Source organism: Passer domesticus, chromosome 8 (assembly GCF_036417665.1).
Source record: "Passer domesticus isolate bPasDom1 chromosome 8, bPasDom1.hap1, whole genome shotgun sequence".
Lineage (NCBI taxonomy): Eukaryota > Metazoa > Chordata > Aves > Passeriformes > Passeridae > Passer > Passer domesticus.
In genome coordinates this window covers 9,247,678-9,268,434 of record NC_087481.1, presented here as the reverse complement: position 1 = coordinate 9,268,434, position 20,757 = coordinate 9,247,678, and the positions used below count along the sequence as shown (strand labels likewise).

The window sequence follows — 20,757 nt, the reverse complement described above, 5'->3', positions numbered from 1 at the left end:
CGGCTCCCGGGTCGCGTTCCAAAGAGCGAACGCTGGGGGATGGCCGGGCCGGGGCGGGTGAGGGGCGCTCGGGGGCCGTTGCTGGCCCCGGGCCGAGCGCTGACAGCCGCGTCCCGCCCGCAGGGAAGGCGCAGGAGGCCCTGCAGGAGCGGTACCGCCTGGGCTCGCTGCTGGGGCGTGGAGGATTCGGCAGCGTCTGCTCGGGGACGCGGCTCTCGGACGGCACCCCGGTGAGCGGTGGGGCCGGCGGCGGGCGGAGGAGGAGGGGGCGCAGGAGGAGGAGGAGGAGGATGGGGCTGGGCAGGGCCGGCGTTGAGCTGAGCCCGCTGCTCCCCTTGGCTTGCAGGTCGCCATCAAAAGGGTGCCACGGAACCGCATCTGGCATTGGAGCGAGCTGGTGAGTGAGCCGGGACAGCGGGAGAAGCTGGGCTGTGCCGGGCGGGGATGAGCCGAGCCCCGGCAGGGTGGGAGCCGCCAGGACATCCCGAGGGAGAGCGGCCGTGGGGCCAGCGCAGGGCGCAGAGCATCCTGGGCTGGCTGAGTGGTTGCCCAGCCCTGGCCCAGCATCGTCCCCACTGATGGCATCGTGCTCCTCCCGCAGCCCGATGGCACCAGCACTCCCCTGGAGGTTGTGCTGCAGGACAAGGTGTCCACTGGCTTTCCCGGTGTCGTCCAGCTGCTGGAGTGGCTTGAGCTCCCCAGCGACATTGTCATGGTGCTGGAGTGGCCAGAGCAGTCTCAGGACCTCCTGCATTTCATTCGGGCACGGGGGTTCCTGCGCGAGGAGGTGGCGCGGCAGCTGTTCCGCCAGGTGCTGGAGGCCGTGCGGCACTGCACCAGCTGCGGGGTCCTGCACCGCGACATCAAACCAGAGAACATCCTGGTTGATCTGGCCACCGGGCAGGCAAAGCTGATTGACTTTGGCTGTGGCACCTACCTGCAAGACACAGCCTACACTCACTTTGCAGGTGAGCCTACACAGGGCTGTGCTCCTGCTCCTGGCATCTCACAGCCCAAGATCTCACAGCCCAAGCTGGGTGTGGCAGCGGGGATTCTCCCTTTTGCTGCCACTCAGGGGACTGAATCTGCAGCTGAGTTGCTTTAGAGCAGGGCTGGGTGGGGAGCCATCTTCCAGCCCTGCTGGCAGCCTTTGCCCACCACTGTGCCCAGGACTGGGGCTGGGCTGGTGCAGCCAGCCTGGCAAAAACAGTCGTGGGTCAGGGTAGCAGAGAGGGAGGTCAGAACCTGTGCCCCAGCTGGTTTGGTGTGCAGGCAAGAGGAAGGGCTTGGACTGCTCCACTTGCCCTGTTTGTCTTGCCTTTATAATATGTTTGGGGCAGTGCAGGCAGGGAGAATGAGGGTATGGTTTTTCCCCAGCACGCAGTGGGTATTTCCTTTGCGTGTCATGGTCAGGCCTAGCCAGGGCTTCCACTGTCCCCTTCCCACACCAGTGGCTTCTTTTGCAATCCCAAGTTTGTACACCAGTCCCAGATGCTGGTGAGAGGACAGTGGTCACCCTGTGTGCCACTGATGCAGCCCCCGCCTGCCCAGGGATGCTGGGGCCAGGCTCTGGGAGCAGCAGCATCCCCCTGATGAACTCCATCTGTATTCCACAGGAACACCATCCTACAGCCCCCCGGAATGGACCCGCTTTGGCTGGTACCAGGGCGAGCCAGCTACCATCTGGTCCCTGGGCATCCTGCTGCACCAGATGGTCTGTGGGAAGATGCCTTTCAGGAGGGGCTGGAACTTCAGCTGGGGCCAGCTCTCACTGCCACAACGGCTCTCTCCAGGTGAATCCTCTTCTCTGGGCACAGGGGGAATACCAGTGCTGGGAGACAGCAGCGGGCTCGGGAGCATCCCACTCTGGCAGCTGCTGAGGAGGTGGCACATGTCCTGCTCTCCCCCAAAACCAAGAATTGATGGGAAAGTTCAGGCCCAGCTCTGAGCACATCCAGCATGGCCTGGGCATGGGAATAGTGGGGCAAAGCCAACAGGAGCCTTCTCCAGCTGACGGGCAGTTTCTGGTTTCTCTCCCCAGAGTGCCAAAATCTGATTGGGTGGTGTTTATCCATGCACCCCTTGGCCAGACCCTCATTAGAAGAGGTGTTCTGTCATCCTTGGATGCAGGATGTTCATCTGCCCCAGAAGAAGGGAGAGAGCCACAGGCACACTGTGCTGCAGGGCCCTGGTAAGTTACAACTGCACACATGCCTTGGCAATGAGAAGCAAAGAAAGCCAGCCCGTGTCACTGCACCAGGGTCATGGGATGGGAACATGCAGCCCTTGTGCTGGAGCTGAGCTGCTCTACCCAGCCCTGGTGGCTGCCATCCAAGCAGGTTTTGCTTGTCCTGGTTCCCTGACAGCTGGGGCCCTGGGCAGAGCCCTGACAGCCTGGTCTCACCCCAGGGAAGGAGAAGGAGCCCCCAGAGAAGCTGTACCGGGTGGGGCTGCTGCTGCAGGAGACAGCGACGATGACATGAAGGATGACATGAAGGATGACAACCTCTTCCTCAATCTGGCCACCAGCAGTTGAAGGTGATGCACTTTGATTGTGGCACCTTCTTCAAAGCCAAACTCCACAGGGAATTTGCAGATGAGTCCACACCTGGGGAAATGCTCCCAGATTTGGGCATTGCCCAGCCTGGCTGGGAAGCAAAGGTTCCCCCTTTGCTGAGGCAGATGCAGCTGATCCTTCAGTCGGCTGCCCAGCTGCTTTTTGCAGGGCTGGTGGGATGGGCTGGGGTGGGTAGGAAATGGGAGTGGGCTCCTGGTCCTGCCAACAGCCCCCAGCACCCACCGTGCCCCAGGCTGGGGCTGGGGCTGGGGCAGCCAGCCCAACACAAACAAACCCCCATGGTGGGAGCAGAGGTGGGACTCCCAAATCTGTGCACAGGTGCTTTGCTGTGCAGGCAAGGAAGGGCTTGGGCAGCTCCACTGCCCTTGTTTGCTTTGGGATCACGGTTATTGTGGGGGACAGTGCAGGGGGAAGGGAGAAAACCTGGGCTTTGCTCACACATGGCTGGGTTTTTCCCTGGCATGCCGGGCTTGGGCCTTCCTCAATCCCCTCACAGAGATATGATTTTTTCCTTTGTTCTTTTTTTCCCTTTTTGTCTGTAATCTATTTTCAACAATTTGTTGTTTGTTTTTCTAGAGTAAGCATTCTGGTTGGTCCAGTCTGGATCGGGAAGTTCTTGGGAGCAGCTGCGGCGTGGATGGGCCATGCCCTTGGAGCAGGCTGAGGACATCGTCTGGGACCAGCTTTTCTTCCAGCCATGGATGGCATGAGGTGGGTCCCCGTGTGCTTGGCAGGGTAGGATCAGAGCTTTTGGGAGATGGCAGCGAGCACAGGAGCATCCTGCTCTGGGCAGCTGCTGAGCAGGTGGATGTGCCAAGGCTGGCTGCAGGCTGGGCACATGTCCTGCCCTCCTGCCCTGCTCCCAAAGGCAGCACTGATGGGTAGCTCTGGGCACAGCTCTGGGCACAGCCAGCATGGCCTGGGCACCACGGGCAGCTGGGACAAGGGGACAGGAGCCCTCAGCTGACGGGCAGTTTCTGCTTTCTCTCCTTGCAGCCGGGCTCTGCGGATGCTGAGGCTGCTCTGGACTCTGACAGTGCTCTGCTGGAGCTCAGCACCGGGCCGGAATCAGCCAAAGAAGAAATGGTGTCACCTGCAGCACAGGCTTGCTTGAGCATTTTGACAACGCAGCTCAAGTTTTCAGAGTGTACACCTCCAGAGGAAAACAAGACATCCCCCAAAAATTAAAATTGTTCAATATCTTCTGAAATTAAATCGATCTGGGATGACTCCAAATGACATTTTTCACCATGCTCAAGATGTAGCTCAGCCCTTCTCTGAACAGTTCTCTCCCCCACCTGCCTTTTACTTCTCAACTGCTCCCTTTTTTCCCCCAGTGAATTCCCAGCCCGTTGCTGTCTCCATCACTCTGTTGCCTTCCTTGTTGCCCCTGACCACAAGGAAGGCCAAGCCCCAGGTTTAGGGACTCATGCTGTCACTGGCTGAGGAGCAGCAATTTCTCAGAGGTCCAGTGGGATTTTGGTGTCATTCAGAGCCACTCTCCAGCCCTCAGCTCTCCTAACTGCTGATTTCCCACTCCCTTTTCCTGGTCCTTGCAGCAGGATGAGCTCTGTGAATCCCTTTGAGCCTCCCCACACTTCCCAACCAATGCACCCACCTCAGTGAGGCTGAAGCTGAAGCTTCTCTGTCTCCTCTGGCACACCAGTCCAGTCCCCTGTGTGGGGAGCCCCAGCCCCAGAGCACAGCACACAGCAGTGCAGTCCAGGCTGGAGCAGCTGCCCTGCAGCCCTGGCTTGGCTGTTTGTGGCAGCTGAATGCTCCCTGTTTCCAGCTGTCCCTGCAGGATGGCCCCAGGGCAGAGCCCAGCCGGGCTCCCACTGCAGCCCCTGGAGCTTGGGGCAGACAGTGCTCCCAGAGCTGAGGTTCATGGGGAGCACCCGGAGCTGTGCCTCGCACTCAGTGCTGGCAAGTGTTGTGTTCTCATCTCCTGCAGCCTGAGGGGAAAACAACCTGTGCTGCCAGGCCAGCACTGCCCCTCTGGACAGGGACAAGGCTGAAGGGCTTTCCCATTCCAGAGGAGCTGGTACTGAGCCTTGGCAGGGCCCAGCCCAGCTTTGCTTGGGGCAGAGGGAGAACAAGGGGCAGCTCCCTCCCAGCCCAGCCCAGGGACCCCTCCAGCCCCGGGGCTTGGGGCACTGTCAGCACCTGCTGCTCCTGCTGGCCCTGACAGCAACACCCAAACTGGGGCTGATCCCGAGGGAGCAGCAGCAGGGCCTGGATGTGATCCCTGACTCTGGGGCAGGCCTGGACAAATGACCCCACAGCAGCAGCAGCAGCAGCAGCAGCAGCAGCAGCAGCAGCACATGGAGCTGGCTTTCAGCACAGCCCCTGCCACTCTTCCCTCCTGTGTGCAGCGGTGTCACAGCAGCCTGAGGCACCTGGGAGCCCCCAGTGCCAGCAGGGACTTGAGATGACAGCCCTGGGCTCCTGGAGATTGTGCAAGGAACAGAGCTGACGACTCCCTGTCCATGAGGAGCTTCCAGATGGAAAAGGCTGCTGTGCCCAAGCAGCTCCAAGGCCACAGCAAGGAGAGTCTCGACCACTGGATCTGTGCCAGTCCCACAGTCCTGGGCAGCAGCCACTGAGCCCTGGGGGAACAGAGGGCACAGCAAGAGGGACAAAACCAGGCAAGGTCAGAGACTGGAGAGAGCCAGACCTGGGACAGGAACAGCAGCTTCACTGCACTCTTGGAGAAAGCTCCTGGCTGGTTCAAAGTGCTGAAAGGCATGAAGGACAGAGAGGAGGCCATATCAAACAATGCTCCTGTTTCCATACCCTCCCCTCTCTGTGTCCCAGAAGGAATTGGATGAAATGTGTTCTTCTCTCCGAGTTGTCTCGTTCAGCATGAGCAGCTTAGCACCAGCAGCTGAAGGAGCTGAAGCCTCAGGCCACAAGAGCTGAGCAAGAGGGGACTTTCTGAGCAAATGAGTGCTGCTAACATGGACCTAGCTGAATTCAGCAGATAGAATCATGGAATCACAGCATCCTTTCTGTTGGAAAAGACCTCTGAGCTCACCCAGTCGAGCTGGTCACACAGCAGTGCCAAACCCAGCAGTAAACCACGTCCCTGAGGTGCCAAGGCCTGGACAACAGCCCTGAGTGAGGCCTGAACAGCAGGCCCTGAGCTAAAGGTGGCCTCTGGATGAACCTTCCAACCAAAGGTTATCTTTGCATCTGCTCACTGATGAAATATGCATGGTCATTAGCACTGTGATAGATGTAGCCACTCCTTAGTGACAAATGTATTGACCTTTCTGTATTTAGAAGCCAGACAAGGCCATGAAATCTGACATCTGGCCTTGTTTGGGGCTGAAGGATCAAAGTCACCTCCCTTGGCTCCTCCTTGAGCCCTGGCCAGGCTTTGGGAGGAACCCAAGAGGAGGATGAAACCAGATGTTGCCGCACTAGAAGTGCTGTCAGTTTGTTCATTCAGCACTGTCAGAGCTGGGCCCTCTCACAGCGAGGTTGGAGCCTCACGTGTGGCTGGAGGCACCTGCAGGAATTCCCAGTGTCCAGGAGTGGCTCTGCAGCCCTTGGCTGGGACAGCTTCCCCCAGCTGCTGTGTGGATCTGGGGGATGGTGAAGTCTGAGGGTAAATGATGCTGGATCTTTCTTAATTACTGCTGCAATCTTTGGTGGTGATGGTTGGGTGCATTGCTGAGCTGCTCCTTTTGTGATTCTTTGCTGCTTTGAGCTGCAGTAAATGACACTGATTCCTTCAGCTGGAGACTGTGTCTTTGGTGCTGACCCTGCCCACTGGTAAAACAAAACTGGCACAGTCTGGCCAGATCACAGCAAAATGTCTCTTGTTAAATGTAAATGTGAGGAATCAGTGCCATCAGAAATTCCCAGATGGGAAGCCCTTCCCTGGAGTTGGCTGGCTCTGGAGTGGGCTGAGGTCGGGGCACCGTGTGAGCAGTGGGGCATTTGGTTAAAAGAAGCTGAACCCCTGGATGTCTTAAAATGCATCAAAAAATTGCATATGGAATAAGGAAAGGAACTTGTGGGCTTGGGCAGATGAGGATGGATTTTGTTAACAGCACATTGAAAACAGCACCAACAAAAGGAAAATTGTTGTTGGAATACTCCCACATAGAACAACAGCAGAAGATTTTAATCTTGAGCTCAGATTCATTTGTGCAAGTGATACTAGTAACACTAATAGTAATACTAATAGTAATACTAATACTAGTAATAAATATAACACAAAAATTTATATTTATATCTGTATAATTAAAAATGGATACTGTGAAATAAGGCTGACACTCGTAATATGTCCGCTTTGGTTGCTCACTGTAACACTAAATACCCTACAGAAAATGACTAGCCAAGACCCAGCTGTCAGTGCTAAACTTTGCGAGATAAAGGAGGAAGGGATGAATCTGGCTATTTTTATAGGATTTGCTGATACTGTGATGGGGAATCCTTTGTCTGTTAGTGTGAAAAATACAATTATTAAGTCTGCTGGGTTTTTCATATCCCAGACAATCCACAAGCTGCAGGATTGGTTGAATGGGTGTAGGGGTTATTAAAAGAGCAGTTGAACAAATGAGGAGATGGGAACCTGTCCCCATGGAGAACCCATCTCCCAGATGTGCTCCATGCCCTTAACAGTGGCCCACCGGGGAAATGGAAACCCCTGGCTGTGCACAGCTGCACCCAATTTGCAACTACAACCAGGGGCATTGAGGCTTGGACTGCCAGGGAAATTGTTCTGGGTGTGATGGCCCCTGGCAGGGCCAGCCCAGAGGCTGCAGGGCTGGACCTTCATGCCTTGGAATTAATTAGCATAAATCAGAAGCAAATGAGAGTTATAAATACCAAAACAGTAATTCAGATTCCTCCAGGACACTTTGGTTTGATAACTGCTCACTGGAGCTTGGCCTTGAAAAGTGTTCATGTGATGGGAGGAGGAACTAATGCAGATTTATCAAGGAAAAATTAAAGGAATTGTGTTAAAAACAGTGAACAAAATTGGATTATTCAACTACAGAGTAGCACTATTACTGATATTGTCAGTTTTTAAAACAATTGGAAAAAAGGACATCCACCTCAAATCACTGCTGTTAGTAAAGATAAAGGGTTTGGATGCATCAGTCCTAATTATGGAGCCAGAGTGTAGCTCCAGAGGCCAAAAAGCCCTCCTGAGGCAATTGAAGGAACAGCTCCTGGGAAAGACAGCACTGTTTGAATCCTGAAACCTGGGCAGGAACAATGGGAATGTGTCCCTGCATCCAAGTGTTCTGTGTGAGAAAAAGGAAATATTACAGGAGATTGTTTTAGGCACCCTGCCAGACCAAATCTCTTTGTTTGCCTCAATGGCCCCTTTGGAAAATGCTCTGAGCCACAGGGCTCCATGTGGAGGTTGCTGTGACACTGAGGGACTTGCACACAAATTCCATCCAGGAGCCTGGGTGCCCTCAGGGACTGGGACCCGGCCCCCTTCCAGCCAAAGGGGAAAGGGCCCCATCAAGCCTTGTTAGCCACAGACACCGTGCTAAAGCTGAACAGCAAAGGACTTGGGGGCATTATTCTGGAATTAACACAGTGCCAGCTCCATGAACGACAGAATTATTGTTCCTAACCCAAATGAGACTGAGGAAAAAGAATGAGTAACCTTGTCACTGAAGTACTGCTGATGTCTGTAAGTTGTGTCTTGAGAGTCAGCCAGAATCTTTGTTTGCCACGAACACCTCTAGTGTTTCACCAAGGATTAGTCATTAAATTCTTATGAGAATGTAAAGATCAAAGTAGCCAAAATACTCAATGTAACCAATTTCTGGAAATGTTCTCAACTGATGTTGGGAGGAATGGGGTTCCCTTGGAGGGCCCAGGGAGGAGCCCTGGATCCATCAGCAGCCCACAGTGGGAAATGGGAAATCAGACTTTTGGTACTGGGAATGGGAGCTGCTGGGTGTGTGGACACTGCCCATAAACAGCTTCCTAAAGGATGGTTTGGGTCCTGTTTCCGGGCAATGCTGATGCCTCCCTTGAGAGTCCTTCAGCAACAATCACAAGGAAGAGTTGGGGCCAAGAGAACATTTTCCACCCAAGGAGTGCCTTTGTTCTCAGAAAACCAGATTCTGGCTCCCCCTGTGCCTCATGTGCGCTGCCCTGTCCTGTGGACATTACAGAAAAGATATAAATTGATTATTAGAAAAAATAGCAAATGATCCTGTTAAAATATCCAATAGTACATCCCAGGAGCTCCAACAAACACAAATGGGGCTCTACAGAACCACACAGCCTGGGATTATCTGCTTGCTGGCCAGGGAGGAACCTGGGCTCTCATGGGACAGGAATGTTGCACTGCTATCTGATGGGTTTGAAGACCAACAGTCAGGAATCACCTTGACAGAAAAGGCAGTAGAAGAGTGGCAGCAAGAAGAAAATGATTTTTGGTGGCCTTGGCTTCATGACTGCCAAATTGGAGGATGCTGTGTAATGAATTTGTGGCAGTCACTGTCATCATTGAAGTGTGAGCACTTGGTGTGTTATGATTTCATGTTAGAGTTGTTGTGACACTGTGCTAGAAATGGAGTACTGAGACTTCTCTAAAAAGAGACACAGTCTCAAGAAAAAAGGGGCATTTGACAAAACAACAGAGAATAGCAACTAATTAGGGCTGTTTTAAAAGGAATGTGAATTATAGCTCTGAGTAACGAACAGCACTTAAATGAAGATCAAGAGGCAACGCCTTTATGACTAATACCTAAATCTAAACTGTGTTATTGAAAGAATTGTTATGAATTGTAGTTCATCTGCAGGTTAAAGGACCAATTGAAGTCCTGAGGCCTCAGCACCAGGTCCTGACAGAGGCCTGAACAACAGACCCTGGGCCAAAGCTGAGCTCTGGATACACATTCTAACCAAAGGTTATATTTGTATCTACTCATTAATGAATCACTATGAGGAATACGATCTCTGTATGTGTTCATTGGTGAAATGTAGATTTACTTTTCTGTATTTAAAAATCAGAGAAGGCCCCCTTGGTTCGGGGCTGAAGGATGAAAGTCACCTCCCTTGGTTCCTCCTTGGGCCCTGGCCAGGCTTTGGGAGGAACCCAAGAGGAGGATGAAACCAGATGTTCCTGCACTGGAAGTGCTGTCAGTTTGTTCATTCAGCACTGTCAGAGCTGGGCCCTCTCACAGCGAGGTTGGAGCCTCACGTGTGGCTGGAGGCACCTGCAGGAATTCCCAGTGTCCAGGAGTGGCTCTGCAGCCCTTGGCTGTGACAGCTTCCCCCAGCTGCTGTGAGGATCTGGGGGATGGTAAAGCCTGAGGGGAACAGGTTCTGCATCTTTCTTAATCTCTGCTGCAATCTTTGGTGGTGATGATTGGCTGCATTGCTGAGCTGCTCCTTTTGTAATTTTTTTCTAATAATTATGTGTTTTACTTTTGTAATTTTTGCAGATTTACCTTATATAAATGACGCAATATCTTCAGTTGGAGTCTGTGTCTTTGGTGCTGACCCTGCCCACTGGCAAAATTGACCCTGTGGGCTCCATAGAACCAAGGGGCCCTTGTGACACTTCAGGGTCTCCTGTGACCAGGGGACTATGGTGACCCTGTGGGGCTTCATGGAACCAAGGATCCATTGTGACACTCTGGGACATCATGGAACCATGGAGCCCATTCTGACACTGTGGGGACTCGTGGCGACAAGGGTCCATTATTTTCCTCTCCTTGGCACTGCCCAGTTCAGCCTTTCCCTGCCCCAGCCCAGCAGAGCAGCAGAGTCAGGTCTGGCCCTGCAGCAGGAACTGGAGGCACTGGAGGTCAGGGACAGCCACTCTGGGTCTGGAATGCTCAGCAGACGCTCAGCTCGGGCAGCTCCTGCAGCCCCAGGGCCAGCCCCGCTGCCCAGCCCAGCAGCAGAGTTGGCCTCGGGGCTCCTCAGGCAGCTCCTGCTGGCCCAGGGACAGGGCAGCCTCTTGCCAGGGCTCCTCTGCACACCCACGGGCTCCTGCTCTGCTCCTGGCCCATGCCAGCTGCCCCCAGAGCCTGTCCCAGGGGAACACATCTGTGCTGGCCCCAGCAGCCATTGCTGCAGCCCCTGCCCTGCTGCCCAGAGCCCCGAGCTGGGGCTGCTGCTCTGCAGAGCACGGGGGCTGTGCTGCCCGGGGCCCTGGGCTGCTTCTGCTGGGCTCTGCTGCTCAGCCTGGCACACAGAGGCAGCTGATGGTGCTCCCTGCACTGACCCCCTCCCACACAGGCTCTGCGGGGCATGGAGGGGGCTCAGAGGAGCCTGCCTTGTTCCAGGGCTGCCAGAGGGGCTTGGGGCTGCCCTGGATCCTCCTGGGGGAGTTTCCTGAGGGTCAAATTAGTCAGTGCCCAGTAGCAGCAGCAGCACGGTGCCCTGCCCAAGGCTCTGCCATGAGGGGCTGTCCCTACATGCAGGTGAAAGAGCCAGCCCCGGGTGCAGCATTTCTGCCCCAACCCTTATCCCCAGCCCAGCCTCCCCGCCACGTGTGCACTCACCACTTGCCCAAGCAATACAGGGCCAGCGTTACCTTCTGGGGCCTTGTGTAGCTGCCCTCATTGTGGCTTGGCCCCATGATGTCTTGGATGGCACAGTACACCACAGCCAGCCCAGCCCCACCCCACTCTTTGTCCCCACCCCAGCTCAGACTCTTGAAGGGGCCCTGGGGTGGCTGGGCCAGCCTTTCAGTGAATCTTCTTCAAAGAACTCCTCTTGGTCTTTCTCTTGTCTTTCTTATCAGCGGCCCTCCATTGGCAGTCTCACACATATCCATGTTGGAAGGCACCCTTGAGGATCATGGAGTCTAAACCTTGACTCCACGCTGAGCTTCAGTTAAATCTCTGAGTCTACAAAAGGTGCATGTTGGTTTCAGGCTTGCTGCTTTTCTGAACGATGAGCATGACAGCATCCTCTTGCTTGCCCACAACCACTTGGGTACCAGGCCTCTGGGAGAGCGCTTGTTTTTTCTGCTCTGGAAAGAGTTTCCCAGCACAATCACAAGATGTTCTGCAGTAGAAAGATGTATTTGGGGTCACCACTTCCAGATGCATTGATCTGTCTTTCTGTGCATAAACAGGCACAGCAACAAAGACTGCAGTGATGAGCTGCCTTTGAAGAGTCACAGGCTGGTGTTGTTGGCCTTAGCCATGGTTCCTAACCAAAAATGCTCAACCCCATCAGCACCATCAGTAAGCTCTAGACAGCTGGAATGGATGGTGACCTTACACTGATGGTGACCCCAGCACCTATCCTTCCCTTCCTGTCCCTTCTGCAGTGTTACAAATACATAAAACAGAGGGAGCATGTTAGAGGGGGCCATAGAGTTGGCAGTTCAGGCAGTTTGTACCTTCCGAATACCGCAGGCAGTGGGAGAAGAAAGAGGTTGATGCACCTGGGAATTAGGATAAAAAAGGAAGTTTCACCCTTGTCCTGAGTCTCAGCAATTCCAGACACCCCATGGGAAATGTCCCTTGGCTTCTCCTTTTACTCCAATAACATTACAGGACCCCTCTGTGTCTTTCCTGGACACAATCACTGGTGTTGTGAAGGTTTTTCCACCCAGGGAGACACCCTTCTCCTTCAGTGCCCATTCTCCAGCTCTTCTCTGCTTTCTAATGCACCTAGAAGCCCGTGTCCTTGCTGCTGCATGGATCTCCCACGGCTCTCTGCCAGCCGTACTCCAGAGCTCCCAGCTCCAGCTGGCAGGGCCTCAGCGCCTGCCCTGTGCCCTCCTTTCCTGACAGTCACAGCAGGCCCTGCTTGCTGCCCTCATGGTGGCACTCCTGGCCCCAGTGATCTCCAAGGCCTTCTCTGGGGGCACCTTCCTGCGGCCTTTCAGTCCCTCACAAGGCCCAGCAGAGACCTGAGAGGGGCTGTGGACAAGGGCCTGCAGGGACAGCACCACGCCCAGTGGCTTCCCACTGACAGCGGGCAGGCTTGGGCTGGAGATGTGCAAGAAATTCTTGCCTCTTAGGCTGCTGAGGCCCTGGCCCACGCTGCCCACAGCAGCTGTGGCTGCCCCATCCCTGGCCATGTTCCACAATCCGTCCTTAGGAATGGGTTTCGTGATGGTTTGTTAATTGATCTCAGAGTGCAAAAAACCTACACGGCAAGGGAGTTTGCAGTAATAATAAAAAATAAATCTACCTTTATTGAATGGCCACAGGAAAATGTTCTAGGGGGGACAGGGAAAAAGGGAAGAATAGGGGGAAAAAAAGAGAGAGAAGAAGAGAAAAGAAGGTATGTAGCTACCAAACGTAGAGAGACAAAGTCCTTCAAAGTCTTCAGTCATTGGAGTTCACCTGGTCACATCAGGGGAGATCTCAGAGATACTGGTCAACTCAAGCTTCTGTTGTAGTCCTTTTTGGTGGGGGAAGGGGACAAGTGCAGAAATGGAATCAAATGTAATAAAGAGTAGTCTATTGTAATTGCTGATGGAAAGATAAAAAAAAAGAGAAGGCATTGAAGAAGGGTACAGATAGTCCATATTCTCAGCAGTAGGTAAGAACCATTGTCTTCTTGGTCCAATGGTTACTCCTGCAAGCAAACATCTCACTTTGGTCAGCTTGCCTCCCCCACACAGCTCCCCCACGTTAGGGGTTTCAATCTCAGTCCTTGGGAGGAGGGGGAGCTCCTCCATATAGGGGTTTCATGTCTCAGTCCTTGAGGGAGAGGCTTCTCCCATCTCAGTCTGTCTGTCACAGTGGTTGTAAAACAGATGAAGGGTCTCCCATGGGGACCACCAAGAGTTACCCCAGAAAAGTCCAGCCAAGCTGAGAGGTGGGGAAATTCCAGGGCTATTGGTGTGAAATGGGTGCAGGCAAAAAAGGACAAGGTGCCCCTTTTCCTTTTCATTAGGTTCAGTGTTCCATGGCAGCAAACACACCTGCAAATAGCTTGGCAAGCCAGAAGCTCTGCTCAGGCCTCAGGATCTTGACAAGCAACCATCTCAAGCAAAGCCAGAATTCCAGTCAGGGTCTTTACAGTGGTCCTGATGTCTGCTCTTGAGACAGTTGTGAGGCAAAATGAGGGGAACTTCAGACCGTCTCTCACAGGGCTGCTTCTCATCTGCCCATGAAGCACTGGGGCTCTGGGCTTTCCTTCCTAAGGGAGAGAGCTGTTCTTCTCCACCAGGGGCCCATGGCCAAAACTGGGATTCCTTGCCAAATTTCCTTAAATGCAAAGATTGTTCCCAGATGAAATCTGCCAGGAGAGACAGATTTGGCTGCTTTGGATACCCAGGGGCCACCTCTCATCTGCCTTTGAAACACTGGGACCATGTGCTTTTCTTTCTTATGAGGAAAAAAACCATCCATCTCGAGCAGGCACCCATGACCAAAATTGGGAATCTGCCTCCAAAATTCCCTGTATCCAAGGATAGCTCCCAGGCAAAAGCTGCCAGGACAGACAAGTCTGGCTGGACTTGGCTACCTGAAGAGCTGGCACTCATCTACCTTTGAAACACTGGGGCTCTGTGCTTTCCTTGCTAAAATAAAGAACTCTTCTTCCTGTCCAGGTGCCCATGGCCAAAACTGAGATTCCATCTCCAAAATGCCCTATGTCCAAGGATAGTCCCTAGATGAAAGGTGCCAGGATAGAGAGGTCTGGCTGGCTTGGCCTATGGGTGGCCACCTCTCATCTTTTTTTAGAACACTTGGAATTCACGCTTTTCTTTCCAAGAGGAAAAAACTATCCATCTTGACCAGGCATCCGTGGCCAAAACTGGGATTGCACCTCCAAAACTCTGTACATCCAAGGATTGCTCCCCAGTGGAAGCTGCCAGGACAGACATGTCTGACTGCCCTTGGCCTCTTGGGGGCTGCCTCTTACCTCCTTTCCAAACACCGGGACTCAGGGCTTCCCTTCCAATGGAAAAGAATCATTCTTCTTCTCAAGGTGTCTGTGGTCAAAATTGAGATTCCTCCTCCCAAATTCCATATATCCAAGGATTCCTCAATGACAAAAGTTGCCAGGACAAACAGGTCTAGCTGGCTTGGCCTCCCAGGAGCCACCTGTCTCCTCTTCTGCCTTTGAAATTCTTGGGCTCTGCATTTTCCTTCCTATGGAAAAGAACCATCCTTCTTATCTACACAGAAATGGCTGAAATTGGGAATCCACCTCACAAATTCCCTATGTCCAAGGGTTGCTTTCAGACAAAAGCTACCAGGACAGAGAGGCCTGGCTAGCCTAGGCCTCTGATGGCCACCGTTCATCTGCCCCTCAAACACCAGTGTTCCATGCTTTCCTTCCTATAGAGAAGAACTGTCCTTCATCTCTGGGTGTCCATGTCTGAAATTGGGATTCTACCTCCAAAATTCTGTATATCCAAGGGCTGCTCCCAGGCAAAATCTGCCAGTACCATCAAGTCTGGCTGGCCTTGGCCTCTGGTGATTGCCCCTACAACACTGGGGCTTGGTTCTTTCCTTCCCATGGAGATCCCTGGGACACTGTGGGGACCTCATGGAACCAAGGGGATTATTGTGGCACCACTGGAGCCCATGGAACCAAGGGGCCGTGGTGACACAGCAGGGCTTCATGGAACCTAGAGACCATTATGGCTCTGTGGGACCTGATGGAACCATGGAGAGCATTAGGACCCTTCAAGGCCTCATGTCACCAAGGGGGAATTATGACACCTCAGGGCCTCATGGAAGCAAGGGACCATTGGGACACTATGGGGCCCCATGGAGCCAATGGAACATGGAACAGGTCTGGTTGGCTTGGCCTCCCAGGGGCCACCTGACAGGTCTGGCTGATCTTGGAATGTCAAGGACTGGCTCTCATCAGCTCCTGGAGCACTGGGGCTGCATGCTTTCCATGCTACAGTAAAGAACTATCCCTCTTTTTAGATGCCCATTGGCAAAACTGATACTTTCCCTAAAAAATTTCCTCTATGCAAGGTGGTCACCTCTCATCTGCCCCTGAAATACTGGGGCTCTGTTCTTTCATTCCTTTGGAAAACAACTGGCCTTTCTGCCAAGGGACCATGGCCAAAATTAGAATTTGGTCTCCCAAATTCCGTATATCCAAGCATTGGTCCCAGACAAATATAGCCAGGACAGACAGGTAAGGCTGGCCCTGTCCTCTGGTGATTTTCTTAGACTCTGAGCTGAATGTTTTTCATTTGAAAACACCTTGGAGATGGTGCAGAGATCTCCCAAGGTGGGATTTTGAGGCCTCGGGCACATGAGAACTACATGTGGACAAAGGAGCTCTGTGCTCTGTGCTGTTCTGGTGGTTTTGCATCATGGAAGTGATGTCCTAAGAGAAGCTGCTAGCAGTTTCCTCCATGTCTGACAAAAAACCAATCGGTAATTAGCTTTGAGAATTGGCAATCTGTTAAACCACTAAGGAAACTGTACACGGCTCTGTGAAGACACATGTTAAAGACGAGAAAGCCTGGGAGGGTCTCTTTCCCTTCTGGCCAGCAAAGAGGTAACAAGGCTGGCCCAGCCCCCGTCTCAGCCGGGCTGGGCCAGGCGGCTCCTGCCGTGGGGCCGGGCCCCTTCCCAGGGAGCCCCCCAGGCCCCATCGGCTGCCGGGCAGGGCAGGGGAGGCCGCGGGGCCGAGGCCGGGCCGGGCCATGGCTGTGGTTGCCAACACCTGGGCGCTGCCGAGCCCTGCCCCGCCGCCAGCCCGGGCGCAGCCAGGATCCGTCGGGCCCCAGGAGCAGCCCCGGGCCGGGCCGGCTCGGCAAAGATTCTGCCACCCTTGGGGTTCACCCGCAAGCCCCAGGCAGGGGGAGGAGAAGCCATGGGCCCCGGCCATACTGCTGCTGTGTTCTGGCCTGGCTGCTGAGATCCTGGCCCTGCCCCAGCGCGGCCCATCCTGACACAGCCCCAGCGCAGCCGCTGCAGAAACCTCCATGGTAAAACAGCTCCGGCCGCAAGGACCCAGCCCAGCCGGGGTCACGGAACCATCTGCAGGCCCTGGGTGAGATATTAACTCTTTCAGTGCTTCCATCCTCCCTGGAGGGAGAGAAAAGGACAAAGTGCAGGCACACAGAGGAGCAACATGAAGACACTGAGTTCAGTGAAGGAAGAGTAAAGTCCCAGATGGGAGGAATTAGGAGATACTTTGATCTTGGGGCTCGAATCGTCTTGTAAATGTATAGAGATGGATGTAATTGATACATCAAACTTTCTTTTCCCCCATAATGCATTGAAAAGAATGGGGAGATGACTTGTTCAGCAAAGGCCTCCATGCTAAAGTAAGCAAATGTTGAAGTAGTTGTGATTCCAAGAGAAGTTTAAATGGAGAAAGAGAGAAGAGTGATGAGACCCTGTGCCCTCAGGGAGAGAAGAAGACCTCTGTTCCCAGAGATGAAGATGATTTCAGAAATAGATTAAGAGAAACTTTGTTCTTAAACCGCTCATGTTTAAACTAATACCCGATAAATTAACATGGCCCATAAACAGAGCTGTGGGCAAAGCTGTAAAAAATGGCCGGGACTTCAAAATTGCAGACTTTCTGGGCAGCTGCTATTGGTGGGAGTTGAGAGCTATGAGAGAACTGTTTTCTTAAGTATAAGTCTCCATAGTATGAAAGATAGACTCCTCTCCCTAAGTGAACTGAAGAAAAACTATTCTAGAGGTGGTAAACTGACTGGAAACTTTATGTTTTTTCTCCTTACGTTGTCAGTGGAAAAGAAAAGTTTGTAGGGAGGGTAATTGTTCTGAAAGTTTTGTTCTGATTCTTAGTACTCTTTCTTGTATTAACTGTTAATAATCTTTTCTTTGCACCCTTTTGAAGCTTTGAGCCTGCTGTGCATTTCTCCTAATCCTATCTCACAGCAGTAAATGAGTAAGACTATTCTAGTGAGTTCACTGGAAATTGCCCAACACTGAACTCACCACACTAATTAATCCATTCTCCAAGAAATCTCAAAATGGCAAACCAAAACCACTACAGAAATCTTCCTGATGAACTGCCCAGAGCAGAGGGAAATCAAGACAGAGCCATGGTCTGTCAGTACTTGCTTGATCCTAAAGAGCCCTGTGATGCATTTGGAGCTGAGCCCTGGAACCTCAGGGCCTGAGAGGAGATTGCACAAACTTTTCCAAGAGTGAAAGTCAGAAGAAAACCCCAAAGTGTTTCAAAACATGAATGGGTCCCACTGAGGTCAATCCCAAACACAGGCTCCTCATGGACTCCTTGGAGGAGAGAACTGGAGGCCAGGATGGCACAAAAACCTCTTAGAGACTCAGTGTGGAAAGGAAAATCCAAAGTACCTTAACAAACCGTGAGTAACTCAAAGTATTAATGAGCCCCACTGAGTGTCAGTGCAAAACTCTCAAGGGATTCATTAAAGCAGATAATTTGGGCCATGAATGCACAAACCTCTCCCAGAGTCTGTATCAAAAGGGAAACACCAAGTACCTTCAAATAACTGAAATACCCTGAAGCATTAATGAGCCCCACTGAGTGTTGTTACTGACAAAACCTCTCCAGGGACTAATTACAGCAGATAATTGGAGGCCATGATTGCACAAACCTCTCAGAGAGTCCAAGGCAAAAGCCAAACCCAAAGTCCTTTGAAAAAACGTGCAGTCCCTGGGAGCATTCAGGAGCCCCCAGGGCCATTGCTGAGCAAGGCTCCCCAGGGACTCCTTCCAGCAGATCCTTGAGGCCACTGGGATGTGGATTAGGGGGGGATGCTGAGGGCAGGACAAAGGGGCTGACAGTGCCCAGCCTGGCTGGGGCTGTGCCAGGAGGCCCCAGAGCCTCAGGACAAGGTGTCTCCTCCCAGCCTTTGGTGGCACAGACCCTGCTGTGCCCCAGGCCACCAAGACTTGGCTTCTCTTTGTCCCCACCTGTCATCAGTGCCTCCAGTTCTCTGCTCTGCCTGGGGCCTGGGGACACTTTCTGAGTCGTGTACCTCAGTGGGACCCATTAAAAGTCCAAGAAAGTTTGGAGTTGGATTCTGACTTGGAGTTCTGGAGAGGTTTCTTCAGCTGCCTCTCAGGGACTGATGTTCAGGGCCTGAGCACAAAGCCCCAGAGGGTCATTAAAGTCCTGCTGCTGTGTCTGTGCTGCTGAGCTGGGCTGGGCTCCTGGCACAGAGGCAGCTCCTGGTAACCAAGAAGAGCTTCAAAAGCACATTTCTCTTGATGAGCAGCTCTTCTGCCAGCCCAGCAGGGCTGGGGCACTGCCTGCAGCCAGCCCGGGCACAGCCCAGAGGCACGGAGAGCTTCAATCAGTCAGGGCTGGGAAGGTGCTGAGAAGTGCCTGGGGCAGAATCACTGCCAGCCCTTGGCACAGGAACCTCTGGTTGCAGGGCAATGCAGCTGCAGCTCCTGGAGCCATCTCCTAAAGCTGCAACATCGCAATACCTGCAGACCCTGTGAGTACATTCTCTGATTCTCTCTTGTGCAGAGCAGCCCGGGGTGACCAGGGCTGTCCTGCAGAGCAGGCTCCTGCAGCCCAGGGCGCTGTGCTGGGGCAGGGACTCTGCTGCCTGCCAGGGACAGCTCTCAGCCGGCCCGGGGAGCTGCTCTCAGCACTGGGGAGAAGCTGTGGGGGGAAGGAGACAGATGGTAAGGCTTGGAAGTGTTCTCTTTGTGTGGTGAAGATGCTGCATTGTTCAGGGCTGCTACCTGCATGGCACGGAACTCCAGAATATTTCCAAGTAGATTTATACAGGGAGCACAGCAAGTCAGGGGTGGCATCTAAAGGAAAATTTTTTTAATCTACGGTTCTGGGTTGCCAGGATGGGAAATTGCACATAGATATTCATCTCTCAGTTCAAGTGAGGAAAATAAAAACATTTTTTCTCAGATGGTAATTAACCAGGCAGAGAATAAAATCAGCACAGGGCACCTCACAGGCAGCATCAGTGTTGCTTTTCCATCCTCCTCAGAGTTGCTCTGACGTTGCCATCAGAGCCTGCAGAGCCAGAGCTGCCCCTGGGCAGTCCAGAGCTGGGAGGGGTCTGCAGGGCAGATCTGAGCCCCCAGGGCTGGGCTGGGCTCTGGCAGCACTGGCAGAGCCCAGCCCTGGGCACAGGGAAGCAGCTGCTGGCATGGACAGCTCCAGGCAGCAGAGCCCTGGGCAGGCAGTGGGGGGAAAGTGTCCCCAGGCTGGGCTGGGATATTTAAAGTCCTCTTCAAATTCAACTATGCCTGATTACTTTATTTACAGATCCCTATGCCAAGACACTTGAAATGTCCAACAGCAGCTCCATCAGCCACTTCCTCCTGCTGGCATTGGCAGACACGCGACAGCTGCAGCTCCTGCACTTCTGCCTCTTGCTGGGCATCTCCCTGGCTGCCCTCCTGGCCAACGGCCTCATCATCAGCGCCGTAGCCTGCGGCCACCACCTGCACACGCCCATGTTCTTCTTCCTGCTCAACCTGGCCCTCAGCGACCTGGGCTCCATCTGCACCACTGTCCCCAAAGCCATGCACAATTCCCTCTGGGACACCACCACCATCTCCTACACAGGATGTGCTGCTCAGCTCTTTTTCTTTCTGTTCTTCATCTCAACAGAATTTTATCTCCTGACCACCATGTGCTACGACCGCTACGTGTCCATCTGCAAACCCCTGCACTACGGGACCCTCCTGGGCAGCAGAGCTTGTGCCCACATGGCAGCAGCTGCCTGGGCCAGTGCCTTTCTCACTGCTCTAATGCACACAGCCAATACATTTTCCCTGCCCCTGTGCCATGGCAATGCCCTGGGCCAGTTCTTCTGTGAAATTCCCCAGATCCTCAAGCTCTCCTGCTCCAAATCCCACATCAGAGAACTTGGGCTCATTGCTGTTAGTGCCTCTTTATCAATATGTTGTTTTTTGTTCATTGCTTTCTCCTATGTGCAGATCTTCAGGGCTGTGCTCAGGATCCACTCTGAGCAGGGACGGCACAAAGCCTTTTCCACCTGCCTCCCCCACCTAGCTGTGGTCTCTCTGTTCACCAGCACTGCAGTGTTTACCTACCTGAAACCCCTCTCCATCTCCTCCCCATCCCTCGATCTTGCCCTATCAGTTCTGTACTCAGTGGTGCCGCCAGCCCTGAATCCCCTCATCTACAGCCTGAGGAACCAGGAGCTCAAGGCTGCAGTGTGGAGACTGATCACTGGATACTTTCAGGAACATTAAACTGCTGGAGAATTTCTGCAAGTCACTTGTAATAAAAGTAATCTTTGATACTTCCTGTTGGTTTGATTGTGGGGTCAATTT

The 20,757-nt window shown here is 53.3% G+C and overlaps 2 protein-coding genes and 1 long non-coding RNA gene across 3 annotated transcripts in view; 2 read left to right on the top strand and 1 right to left on the bottom strand.

Annotated features, from left to right (window-relative positions):
• LOC135305654 (glutamic acid-rich protein-like) overlaps positions 1 to 20,757 on the bottom strand; it is a 217,310-nt gene that overhangs the window by 41,101 nt on the left and 155,452 nt on the right. The window lies entirely within an intron of this gene.
• On the top strand, positions 2,038 to 3,797 carry LOC135305755 (uncharacterized). Its single transcript, XR_010366739.1, has 4 exons — positions 2,038 to 2,191; positions 2,410 to 2,538; positions 3,155 to 3,289; positions 3,575 to 3,797. It is a non-coding gene; the product is annotated as an uncharacterized LOC135305755 (long non-coding RNA).
• On the top strand, positions 12,426 to 20,726 carry LOC135305621 (olfactory receptor 14A16-like). Its single transcript, XM_064429357.1, has 2 exons — positions 12,426 to 15,646; positions 19,721 to 20,726. The coding sequence occupies exon 2, from the start codon at positions 19,744 to 19,746 to the stop codon at positions 20,674 to 20,676; it is 933 nt and encodes a 310-aa protein (XP_064285427.1). The 5' UTR covers positions 12,426 to 15,646; positions 19,721 to 19,743; the 3' UTR covers positions 20,677 to 20,726.

Excerpts from the sequence above, each read along its gene's own strand:
- LOC135305621 (XM_064429357.1), top strand. The coding sequence starts at position 19,744 with ATGTCCAACAGCAGCTCCATCAGCCACTTCCTCCTGCTGGCATTGGCA.